The following is a 12,680-nucleotide window of genomic DNA, read 5'->3' as shown; positions in this document are numbered from 1 at the left end:
GCACAACCCGCCGTACGTGCAATTTGTCCGTACGTTTTTTTGCGAGGCCCGTACTGGCATGCCCGAATCCGCAGCCCGATGGCACATAAAGTTTTGCCTGCACGTCAAGTTCTACAGCATGTCTGCGTACTCCAAAATCCGTCGGATTCCCTACGAGTTCGTACGGGGGCGGTACTTACCACTAACGGATCCCAAAAGTCTCAAAGTCTCAAAGATTGCCCAGGTTTTAGCACGCAGACAGCACGTATTTGCACGTACAGCGGGTTGTGCCCCTAGCTTAAAGGATGACATCAATAGCTCTTGACCGAAGGCTAGTTGTACGTAGACTTGGAAAATGCATTTGCTAGAAGCATAGGGAATAAACTGTCACACGGACAGCTATTGTCATTACTGTATCAGGAGACTGATTCAAATACTACTGTTGGCTATATCTAGACTAGATTTTCCTTATCCTTTATTTGGACGCGTTCAGCGCCCTTCCTGAAACATAAACCAAAACATTTTAACAATATACAATAGTACAATAGACCAAAGTCATGGAGGAGTCACCGACACGACAACGTTAAAGATTAAATTCGACCAACCTTTATGTATTACCGAAATCAGGTGCTAGTAGAGGTAATGCTACTGTTAAATGTTAAAAGGTGATTATGTCCCTTCTTAGAAAATGAGTTGTGAAGCTTTGTAAGGATTATTTCACTCCAGACGCTCTGAAGACGTACAATGAGGAATCATCTTGAACAAATGTCGTGACAGTGACATTTAATCGTTAAGTGCGACTGAAAATTCGAGGTAAGCAAATTTTGATGTTGTATGACAGTGGAAAATCTTCAATATAGATATTTAATCGTGTTTGTCGTTCCTACCAGATTGTGAACGGTTACTTCGTGCACTACTTCGCTCCGTCCGGCCTGCCTGTTGTGCCGAAGAACATCGTGTTTATCATCGACAAGAGCGGCTCGATGGGGGGCACCAAGATGCGACAGACCAAGCAGGCCATGAACACAATTCTGAAGGTAAGAAGGTTGGCGACCATCAATCTACAGGTTAACATGCAAAATCCTAGCTTTTCTTATATCAATGCTGAATGTCGTTTCAAGTTATATTTTGCCCAGAACGGCAGATATTTTGTTTTTGAGTAGTTCTGATGTAAATGTATGTGCAAAGTTTCGATTGACTTATGGATCGTGGACAATTTTGAGGACCTTACCTACCTACCTACCTACCTAGGTAGATAGAGAGTTGCCTCCAGGTTCGTCTTTCCCTAGCCAGGGTTATCCTCTCCTGTAGGCTGAGGGACGTCCAGTCACCTTAGCACTCGCTATATCTCGTCAATTCAAAAACCTCTGTGTGGCGTGGTTTTTCGTAACTCTCTATTCATTTCCCAAGCAAACGGTACAATTGTTGTGCATCCGATACTTCGATTGGATAACGACGGCATGCGTCAAACGTTCCCTGTGATTTTTATGGTTAGACCTTCTAACCTAACACCACTCTCTTGTAGGATCTTCGCGACCACGACCGCTTCAACGTGATGCCGTTCTCGTACAGCAGTACGATGTGGCGGCCCAACGAGATGGTGCTGGCCACGCGAGAGAACATCGAGTCCGCCAGGACATACGTGCGCAGGAGCATCAATGCAGGCGGCGGTGGGTTATTTCTCTACACAACTTATACAAATACATACACATACAGAGTGCGAGAGAGAGGGAGAGCGAGCGAGCGAGCGACAAAGAGGCAGGAAGAGAGGGGCAGAAGAAAGAGGCAGAGAGAGAGAGAGAGAGAAAGAGGCTGAGACAGAGGAAGATAGAGAGGCAGTGTGTGTGTGTGTGTGTGTGTGTGTGTGTGTGTGTGTGTGTGTGTGTGTGTGTGTGTGTGTGTGTGAGAGAGAGAGAGAGAGAGAGAGGGGGGGGGGGCAGAGAGAGAGAGAGAGGCAAAGGCAGAAAGGGAGGCAGAGGTAAGCAATGAGACAGACAAATAGAGAATAACCGTACATCAACGTATATAAAAGAGACATTATCGTCGATGAAGTTTACACTTCTTTGATTACAGGATAGTAAAATGTATCCTTTAGGAAATATAATGAACCATGTCTTACCATCACGGGTTGAAAATACAGGGGCATTTCAATGAAACGTAAGTGAAATTGTGCAGCTGTGATAAACAGGCACTAATTTGTTTGAATGTCTACAGGCACGAACATCAACCAGGCGATTATAGACGCCGCAGACCTGCTGAGGAGAGTGACGGACGACCAGCCCAACTCACCGCGTTCTGCGTCTCTCATCATCTTCCTCACTGATGGACTACCGTCTGTGGGCGAGTCGAAACCCAGAAACATCATGGTAATGTGGATTAATCTCCAAGTAGATCTACCGGTGGCAAAACAGTACCCAAAAGGAAAAAACAGTAGCCGACTGGCCAATGGGGATTTCTTTCAAAACATGGTGTCGTTGCTCCTTGTCGTGGTCTTATCAACAGTAATACGAATATTGTCAGCGCTACATTGAATTTGACGCGACATTGAATTTGCGATGAATTCAGTAGGAGGTTCGCGCCAAAGCACGCCAAACAACACTATCTCTTGTGTGACAGCATAACAGAGATGGCCTTATCTCACGTACGTTTGCACGTCTTCAGAGCCTAAAAAGTGTTACAAATTGAAGTTTTAGCTGGCTTTATTTTTTCTACACAATTAGTATGAAATGCCATCTGCTACATTTTCTTCTATTGATCCAGGGTTCCCCTAAGAAATTTAGAATATATCAGTGCTGTAGGACGTTGAATTGATCTGTATGTATCTGTTGTCCTCTGCGTGACGCTACAGGTGAACGTGAAGAACGCCATCCGTGAGCAGGTGTCTCTGTTCTGTCTCGGGTTCGGCAAAGACGTGGACTTCCCCTTCTTGGAGAAGATGGCGCTGGAGAACCGCGGGCTGGCCAGGAGGATCTACGAAGACTCCGACGCTGCGCTGCAGCTCAAGGTACATCACGACTCCTTATAGATTACTAGATAGGGCTCGGTCACATAGGTCGTGCGATCGTCGTACGATTTTGATTCGGTAGGATTTTCAAGCAGGCTGTGACAGAATCAACCACCGACAAGGATTCAAGACAGCGTTTTGTGTTGCAACACAGCTATACTCTGAAGGAAACATGCATGGCTGTCCCATAAAATCACCTAAAATTAGCAATCGTACGACGACCATTCCACCTTTGTTGCCCTGCCCATAGGCAGTGGAAAAGGCATAACGTACAGCGTAATGATGTTGTGATTATGGTAGTGGATCACTAGTTACACACGGGTATTAAGTAGTATTAAGAAGTACGGCCATAATTCTTGAAGGCTGGGTAGAAAGTTGTATGTGAGAGGCACCCAAGTGTAAACTGTGCTGTGTGGTGTAGAAATATGTCGGCTTGCGGCTTGGTGGTTGTATAATTTGGATTGCCTCTCTGGGTGGATCGGCTGCAGTTCGTTTGATCTCCGCAAAGCGTCATTTAAAAGAGGGCATCAAAAGCCAACATGTAGGCAAATTCTTTTGATTTTGAATATTTTGTAGGTTATGTGATAAGAAGAAACCACTATTACTTTTGGACCGTTGCTACAGTCAAGTGTCCTTACAGAAAGTGTTTGGTTATAATGCTTTATAAAGGCTGGAAAACAGCTTTCTCAAGTTTAAAAGGTTATTTTCTGGTGGTCGCAAGGTCACAGTGCTGTGCATTTGTTATATAGCTTGGAGACTGTTTTTTCCCCAAGTAAATGTAGATGAAGCATACTTTCCAGTTAGAATAGGTAATTCTAACTCATGTATGTCTCTTAGGGCTTCTATGACGAGGTGGCCACGCCCCTGCTGTTCGATGTACAGATGAGATATCCGGAAAACCTGGTCACCGATCTGACACCTGTAGACTTCAACACATACTTCGATGGGTAAGAAGTGGTGTGTTTTTGTGGAGGTCTGCCCTCCAAAGTTTTTGATGTATTCATCAAGTTCAATGATTGGTGAATAAATATGTCTGTGTTATGTCTATCTATCTAATAATTGAATTTGACTAATTTAGGTCTACGTCTACGTATGTAACGATCTTAAGGTCAAATCTACATTCTGATTGTTGATCGACAAAACAGATAACGTTTATCTATCAGAAAGTTCATTTCACCGGTCTAACGTTTCCTTCCTGTGGCGATCGCTCAAGACAAGGGCGTAGTGAAAACCGTTGTTTAAGCCCTCTTTCCACTGGTCTGTGATCTCTGCGCAAACGTGAAGCAAGATGAAGAAATGTGACCTAAAAGACAATACGGAACGCCCATTACATACCAAAATCGTTTATATGTATGAATTTCGTTGAGTCTCGTCGTTTACCTGTCGCTCAGTCTTGGCAACGTCTAGTTAAAATGGGCTGTAATCACCTGAAGTGTTGAAGGCATCTACGAGTCATTCCCTTGTCGCCTGCAGGTCGGAGCTGGTTGTGGCCGGCAGGCTGTCTAACGAGGTGGGCCGGACGCTGGACGTCTCCGTGGTGGGGAACACTGTGGACAGCCAGCTTACACTGGAGAAGGAAGTAAACGTCACTGCACCGCACAAGGCACTTCTCAAGTACGGCATACTGAAGTAGCCTTCAGGTTTATGATCTACTGCTTTCTTGTATTCTGATGAGGCTGAGAGATTTATTTGTTTGTAAGACATTGCAGCCTATAGGCTAAATTGTGTGATACATTACAAGTATGAAGCTGGGAGATGGCAGTTTTAATAAGTATTCATCGATATTTTTTTGGCTTATATCATTCATGCTTGTGCCTTTTGGGTTATACACTTTCAACATCCAAAGAGACGTACACGTAATTCTTTTTTACAGTCAAGCCTAAAGTTACTAAGCTATTTACTTATGTCAAGTATTGTACATGTTGTGGGACCGTTACAATCGCATCGACTTTTTGCTAAAACTAAAGCTAATGTAATTCATTCGGGAATAGCTTCATCGGGTCGGTAAGTCACCAACTAAAAACATTTTTCTACAGAACTACGTTACCTTCCTCAGGGCAATTCTGACTGGTTCACAGTGAAGTGCAACTGTAGGTGTCGCTTCTCGCAGATGTCGCTGCTTACAAATACTTGTTTGGGACCGCATCTGTAAGCAGCGACACCTATAGCTGCCGTACAATGTGAACCAGTCAGAGCTGCCCCGAGGGAGGTGACAGACAGTCACCGAAACGTCGGTGAAAATAAAATAACGATTGAGTAAAAAGAGTCTCTTATATCTAAATCCCAACGGTGTTGTAATACATCGTATGACTCTAATACTACTACTGCTACTAAATACTACTACTGCTACTACTACTAAACCGATGTTCTTCCCCACCAGTCGCCAGGCAGTTGGAGACTTTACCCAGCGTCTGTGGGCCTACCTGACCATCAAACACTACTTGAAGCAGCGTCTGATCGCCACGCCTGAAGAGAAGACCAACCTCACAGCCAAGGCGCTGGAGCTGTCACTCAAGTACAACTTCGTCACGCCCCTTACGTCAATGATTGGTGAGACGTGTAAAGTGTTTAGACCTAATATACGGAGATGTAGTGTCACATTGTGACGTAATGGTTGAAGAGTTTGACTCAGAGCCTCTGACGTGTTGTGTCTCTGTGCCTTTCTGGTAGAGTGACACCCACGGGACATTCTTTGTCTGAAATGTGTCCTATCACTGATGAGGACATTACACGGTCAAGAACTGTACATTTGCCACCAAGAACAGTATTTTGTAGGGGTTGTCGAAAGAAAGGTTCATTCATTTGTTCAATTTAAGTTTCAAATGTATATAATTCTCATACTTTCAGAGCAAGCTCATTTACGAGAAAATCTTAAATGGTTAGATCTAACTTAGTGTCATTGAAACTACTCTGACTTGAGTAAGGAAAGGCATGCCGTGCACTTTCATCGTGCAGAGCCCGCCAATAACAACAGGGGGCGCTGCAGTTATTCAATAGAAATTTGCAATCTGTGTGCACAGTGGTGAAGCCCGAGGAGAAGGAGGTAGCGGAGGAGGAGAAGGAGGCGGACGGGGCAGCAGACGTCCCAGGCGGGTCGGCCTCAGGCTCCGGAGGCAGAGGAAGACCATCATCATTTGGGCAGACTTATTCGGGGTCGCCAGTACGGCAAGGTAAGCTGGCATAAAATAAACGGGAAGAACAAATGAAAGTGCGATCGCAAATGGGGTGTCGTGTGTGGCAGTGGCGTCGTATGTTGTGTAACTGGTAGAATGTTGGGCTCGAAACCTCGGAGGTCCCGAGTTCGATATTCGCCGTGTCTCTGACGTTGTGCCCTTTGGAAAGGTACTTTACACGACCTTCCTCACTTCACCCAGGTGTAAAAATGGGTACCTGACTTCGGTCGGGGAGGTAAAATACTAGCTTTACCTTCTGTATGTCCTTTGTATGTGGCACTGTTAGAATAAGTTTGTGTGCAGTGCCACATTGACCTCGTCTATCCCAAAGCAAAAAACAAAAAGATCGGGTATGCATTTTTCCTGTTCCTCCCGAATTTCATTTCTTCGTCGTAAGTTAGTGTCACCAATAGAGAAACAGTCTCGTAATGTCCATCTTCTTTTTCTAGCAGCACGCCCGAGACCTCAGCCAAAGTATCAACCATCACCATCAAGAAGCCGAGGAGGCGGCGGAGGTGGCGGAGGCGGTCATTCAGGTAACGTGAACAATGCATTGTTTCTCAGGTCTGTGTGTGTGTGTGTGTGTGTGTGTGTGTGTGTGTGTGTGTGTGTGTGTTGGGGATGAATGCGTGTACTGGTATGATATACATATGCAAGGTGAGGGCTTTTCTTCGCGTTTTCGCTGCAGGGACAAGTTTTATCATCAAATTATTACATGTTTGCACTTCACGAAGTTTCAATCAAGACATTCGAGCATTTTGACAAGTTTAAGCTTGAGTTTGAGTTTGTAACGTTACTCTTTGTCTGTTGTACAGTTGACGGTGATCCACACTTCATAGTTGACATGCCCGGACTGAACGCCACGCTGTGTTTCGACATAAACGGAGAGGCAGGGGACGTCCTGAATCTCTTACGGGATCACGGCTTGGGTGAGAGCTAGTTCTTCTCCTGACCTACAAGGTAGTTTTATGCTACGGTCACAATCACGTCGATGCCCTTAGGGGATGTAGCCCTGGTCGGGCTCTGAGGTCACATGTTGGCCCTAGTGGAACACCATGGGGGCTTCTCTCAGTGTTTTCACGATTACATCACGGCTTCTATTTTCGCCGGGTCCCAGGTTAATTTTAACTCCGAGGTTGAAAAAGTCCGGGACCCGGCCGTTCCCAAATGTAGCCGCAGGGTGTCCCATAGGGCCACGCTCGAAAGTGCGTAAACTATCCGGTGGGGCCCTTCTTTGTAATTGTGACCGAAGCATAACACATCAAGAGCTGCAGAATTCCCCACATCTAGTTCTTCTCCTAAGGTTCTACAACACATCCCACTGCTAATTTGTGCCCCAAAGAGATCACAGCAAAAACTACATAGATATCTTCAGCAAAAGCAAAATTTTACGTGATAGATTTTGATTTTACATCCTGATGAATTGGATCTACTCGCAGGTACGGTGGTTAATGCTCGTGTGGTGGCCGCGAAGAGGATTCCTGACGGTAAGCAGAAGCTCCCCACGTATTTCGGTGAGTTGTCCATCGTTGTTGGGTCCACCAGAATCTACATCACCCCGTACAAGATCGTCCTCCAGGGGCGGGACCCCACCCACGACCTGGTCATCCCCTGGGGAAAACGGTCCAAGCTCATCCGGGGACCTGTGGACATCGACGTGCGCAGGCGCAGGATGTCCATACGTCACGTGGGGTCTGGGGTGGAGTTCATGGTGTTGCAGCACCCGGTGAGGGCGGACCACCCCATCAAGCCGGACTACCTGGGATTCTACGTACAGAACGGCAAGGGACTATCAAAGGACGTACACGGCCTCATTGGTAACTATCATGTCATATTTCGTCGCCTGTTTTTGTCTTAAGTGTAATGAAAAATACAGCCAGCCGGTGCCACGTCAAATAATTACCGCCTGATAAAGAAAATAAATGTACCGACACTTCTCAGAAGTTACTTATATGTACCTGAGATGAGAGAAAAGTGTCTGCGGGTACCTGCTGGGTAGAGTAATTTTCAAGCAGAACTAGAAAGGCAACATTTTTCAAAAAAATGCAGGATGTGGGCGAAGGGAAAAGAAAGCAAAAATCGCAGGAAAAGAAGCAACAAGAAAGGCAACATTTTCGCGAAAATGCAGCAAAAAGAAAAAAAAAATTAAAAACATTGTCTGTCCACGGATTCGATCCCGGAGCGTTGGTTTACCACGCGTGAATAATTCCACTGAGCCAGTGCTACAACATGTTACGAGCGCACGTTTTAACAGGTATACAAATGTATTGCGTTGCTTGAAAAAACCCGCGAGCTTCCGCTGGCTATATTTTTCTCGCTTATAATCGAAGGTATTTCACTAAAACTTGGACAGAATACTAGAATATTTTTTTGTGGGGCATTTTTATGTTGTTATTTAGCCGATTAGATGCTCTGAACTTGCTGCATTTTCAACGTTTTTGTGATACTGCGCTGCCGAGTGCCATTTTGTGACCTGTGCGTTGATAGGTTTACCCCTGACGTATCCACCAGACAGTCAGAATGTTAGCCAATCAAAAAGCTGGAAACGTGGACTGCATACTACAGGTTCCATTTTTTCTGAGTTTTGATTGGTCGGGTGGAATATCTGTAGAGAATACTAAATGTGTGGCTTCGCCCACATAATTAGATGTCTGAGAGGATTTGGGAAGAAACGTCATACTGTGGAGACTAACCATAACCACAACTCAATTCAGGTGCAGTGCAGCATCTGGCAGTTATTTTTCAAGGCGATTGTATAGCAATTATACAGCTTGGTTGTCTCCTCAACATTTTACCTAACGTTATTTCCTGAAACTTCCAGGGCAATTTCACTATGGCACTGCCACCCTGCACGTTGACGACGAACCGCTAGAGGGCGGCGTTAAAAAGGCCAGGATTTACATCAAAGACAGAAAGGTGGAAGTTCATGAGAAGGAACGGAGGAATCACCTGATCAACAGAAGAGTCCAGTGCTGGCTGGCCCCCAACAACGCTGACCAGCTGATAGACGGAAACTGGAGGGACTACCTTGTCCCGGAGATGTTCACCATCAACAACTCACAACTCGCAGACAGCGCCATCTTGTAGGGCACAAGGGATCATGGGAAGGGTCTTGTACATACTGTACTTTGACTACAATGATTGGTTACGTGGATCACACACATCTCTTGACACAGACTTGTTTAACGACTGACTGCATGTTAACGATAACCAAAACAATCGTAGGTTCAGTTGATTTGGATCTGTTATTTTAATGTAAGGACATAAATTACTTCCACTTATTTGCATACATCTTCATTTAGTCAGGATAGGTGATCAAGTAAAACATTTTTACTCGTTTTGTAAAATGTAAAAACGACTTAGTAATTATGAAATCTTTTAACTGTATTGCATAGTCTATCCTTGCGACAGACCATTGATTGGTAATAGTGGCGTTGTCAATCATGTGACATAGAAGAATTCCAATATATACTTTGTATAGCTTTTCAGATATTCTATTATAGTACATTTAAGGAAATATCCTATTTTTCGGCAAGACAAGAAGATTTCCATAATGTACCCAATTGTTATATGTTTATTTGTATTATATATCAAAATCTTTCTGAGAAATAACATGAATTTTTGTTGAGGTGTGTGGATATGTATTAGGGATGATATATGGTCGTCAAGTATGGAAGTTCATCTGAGTTGGTATATTACATTATGTAGAAGTTTAAATTGTAAGCCACCTAAAGCAGAATTGTAGACTGAGCTAGTCACCAAGTCCTCTTCAACTATTTGATCCAATTGCTCTGGACATTATGCACGTTGACGTCAGCAATGGGTCAAAGGTCGTTGGAAGTCGATGTCGGCCCCCCGAAGGACCCGATATATGAGCGTCGACTGTACTGTGTTACTGAAGACTACGAAATGATGTTAACCGGACGGTTTATAGTGCACAATGTGATTCTAGTGGCTCCACTATTTGTTTCAGCTCATTATATATTTTGTATTACCTGTTCCAAAGTACCTTAACCTGTACCTCAACCACGTTTTTCCTGAACAGTTCTACTATACAGATGTACTTGTTCACACACAAAACTTGTTTCATTCTGGTCGCTTTGCACTGTATAATATAAGCAAACATGAGGTGGATTATTTTATGAGTAGCTATTTGTACCAACGGTTTGATATACAAGACAAAATGGATGGACTTTATAGCCACTTTCCAAAGAATAGAAAATGTGTTTAATCAAGGATCATGATGTAATTATGGTGATTAGAGATGATTAGATGATCAGTTCGTGTATAAATCTGTGTGCGTACTCTATTGTACTGTTTCTCTGTCTCCATGTAGCAACAATTCATATCGACGTGTTGGGGATATTTTGTTATCGGAATTACTTTCCTAGCTGTGCTCGGCAATCACAAACACAGCCAATTAATATATAATCTAACTGTTACTACATTGTGTATTACCTAGCATAAAATGTTTTCATCAATATTATCATTTACACACGTACGAACTTCGAAGCTAAACAAAAATATAAAAGGCGGGTCATTTAATCTGAGCGTCCACATAGGTTGAAACTTTCTCTGAAATGAATTGATTGATGGTTCATTTGTCTTAAAACAGATGTTGAAAGGGAACTTCGTAACATTTTCTATCTTCATGTTTGTCTGACTCTCCAGTAGGATGAGTTGAAGAACGAGTAAACTGTGTAGCAACAATCGCATCAAATACACATTTCACCACACTAACACAATCACACACACGTTTATTTTCTGAAATGAAGAAATAGTAAAGTTTTAAAACGATGCAGATTTTGCAAGACCAACACACTCGCGTAAAGTTTGGTATTCTGAAAAAGAGGTGACAACAAATAAAATCATCTTTCTTCATAGCAAGCCAAAATGTTAGAGATACAAAGGCTGTGGTTTAAGGAACTGAGGAATTCATGACGAACCACTCACATGTGTTGACTTCTTTGATCTCTTCTGCATCAGCTATAGATTGTGGTGCTTAACACAAGGCCGGCTTATAGGTTAGCATTAACGTTATCTCCATCATTTGTAACTTGGCACTGCAAAGACTCGGATGAGGCGTAATAAATGAACTCAAGCAGTAATCACGATTTTCTATCAGCGAGGGAACAGAAAGGGCTAGGGGTACCTAGAGTACCGTGGATATGCAGGATATATTTGGGTAGTAGACAGACACTGTACTACCTCACTGTAGTGCAGTCTTTGTTTGAGCCTTTCTTTATTCATGAATGCTCAAATCGCCCGCAGGCCACTTTTCACTGAGGTCGTGACATGATGGAAGGGTAAGGCAGACGAAATGTATAACAGAGGTACATTTTACATCATTTTAAGTCCTAATGAGTCTATACACATATCTTACACATACATGATACAGACAAAAAAAACATAATTATTGTGAATGCTGCTGCGTGGCTCTTTCTTTCATACCTGGTATCGCCATGCTAAACTATTTTTGTTTTCTACTTGCCCACGGAAGTAGTTCTCTGAAAAGGTGACAATAAAGCATTTAGAACAATATATCTCAGCACGCCATAATCCTCATCGCGCTCGCAGCTTGTCAGCATGTTGCTAATATCATCCTCCAAAACACAATAATCAAACAACGTTCTCAGTACCTCTTCCCCAGAGAACATGTCGGGTCGACGAACGCCCTCAGCGGCAAACCGTTTTGTTAGAAATTATAATTCTTAGGAAGTCAGTAGAGACGTGGGCGTCTCCGCACAGGGTAGCCCCGACCATGAATTCACAGGAGATTAACAGGAGATGGATGTGCCCTAATCCCTCCCTGGTCCATCCTACCTCTTCGTGGGACAGCTTTCTAATCCAGACAGCTAAATCTCCTGATGAAGCTCTCAGGAGATTATCATCACGTTTGTCTGAACTCAACAGGATTACAGATATAAATTCAGGAGGAATACAGGGTAATATAACTCAACTTCTTGTTAGTACATGTATATACCGTATAGAATTGTTTACGTTTCTGAAGCAGGTCCATAAATGTTTCCAGAGGTGTTTAGTGTAGTACCTCAACAGGACGTCTCAACGAACAGTCCCATCATATACTATATACGTACATCAATAACCTGAACTTCAGACTTTTACGGTAAATCTGAATGACATGACGGATGTAAGTTGTCCTGAGAGACTAAGTCACAGTCAGATTTGTGACATGCCCAGCGATGCAATATTGAAATGACCCACCATGTCAAACATAATCCAACTTGTTTTCCCAATCAAGCGTTGGTCGTAACTCCACAATAGCAAATAGGTGATTCAGACGCAGCGTTAAAATTTTCACATTGCATATCCCAGTACTGCAGTTATATGGCATGCTTAAATACTAGTTTTACCGTCAGACTGTCTTTCGAGGATTGCTTGAAAAAAATCATTTTCTTTTTAATATTCTAGTATTCCCCCAATCCCATTTTGATTGTATCTTAACCATAAACCGCTTCCCCACTTAACGATCCTTCTCACACCAGTGCCTCCGTTTTTAATTT

The 12,680-nt window shown here is 43.4% G+C and overlaps 1 protein-coding gene across 3 annotated transcripts in view; it reads left to right on the top strand.

The window, feature by feature from the left end:
• Window positions 1–10,538, top strand: part of LOC118415105 (inter-alpha-trypsin inhibitor heavy chain H3-like) — a 37,469-nt gene extending 26,931 nt beyond the window's left edge. The window contains exons 9-20 of one of the 3 annotated variants that reach the window (XM_035819463.1): window positions 870–1,016; window positions 1,505–1,649; window positions 2,194–2,345; window positions 2,828–2,983; window positions 3,821–3,930; window positions 4,457–4,597; window positions 5,364–5,533; window positions 6,004–6,153; window positions 6,606–6,692; window positions 6,972–7,085; window positions 7,596–7,973; window positions 8,978–10,538. In XM_035819463.1, coding sequence (XP_035675356.1) covers window positions 870–1,016; window positions 1,505–1,649; window positions 2,194–2,345; window positions 2,828–2,983; window positions 3,821–3,930; window positions 4,457–4,597; window positions 5,364–5,533; window positions 6,004–6,153; window positions 6,606–6,692; window positions 6,972–7,085; window positions 7,596–7,973; window positions 8,978–9,243 — 2,016 coding nt within the window. In that variant the 3' untranslated portion in view covers window positions 9,244–10,538. The remainder of the gene's footprint in view (window positions 1–869; window positions 1,017–1,504; window positions 1,650–2,193; window positions 2,346–2,827; window positions 2,984–3,820; window positions 3,931–4,456; window positions 4,598–5,363; window positions 5,534–6,003; window positions 6,154–6,605; window positions 6,693–6,971; window positions 7,086–7,595; window positions 7,974–8,977) is intronic. The other 2 variants (XM_035819464.1, XM_035819465.1) reach the window with 2 other exon arrangements.
• The last annotated feature ends 2,142 nt before the right edge of the window (window positions 10,539–12,680 follow it).

The sequence above is a fragment of the Branchiostoma floridae genome, chromosome 5 (genome assembly GCF_000003815.2).
Source record: "Branchiostoma floridae strain S238N-H82 chromosome 5, Bfl_VNyyK, whole genome shotgun sequence".
Taxonomy (NCBI): domain Eukaryota; kingdom Metazoa; phylum Chordata; class Leptocardii; order Amphioxiformes; family Branchiostomatidae; genus Branchiostoma; species Branchiostoma floridae.
This window is presented reverse-complemented; position numbering and strand designations above follow the sequence as displayed.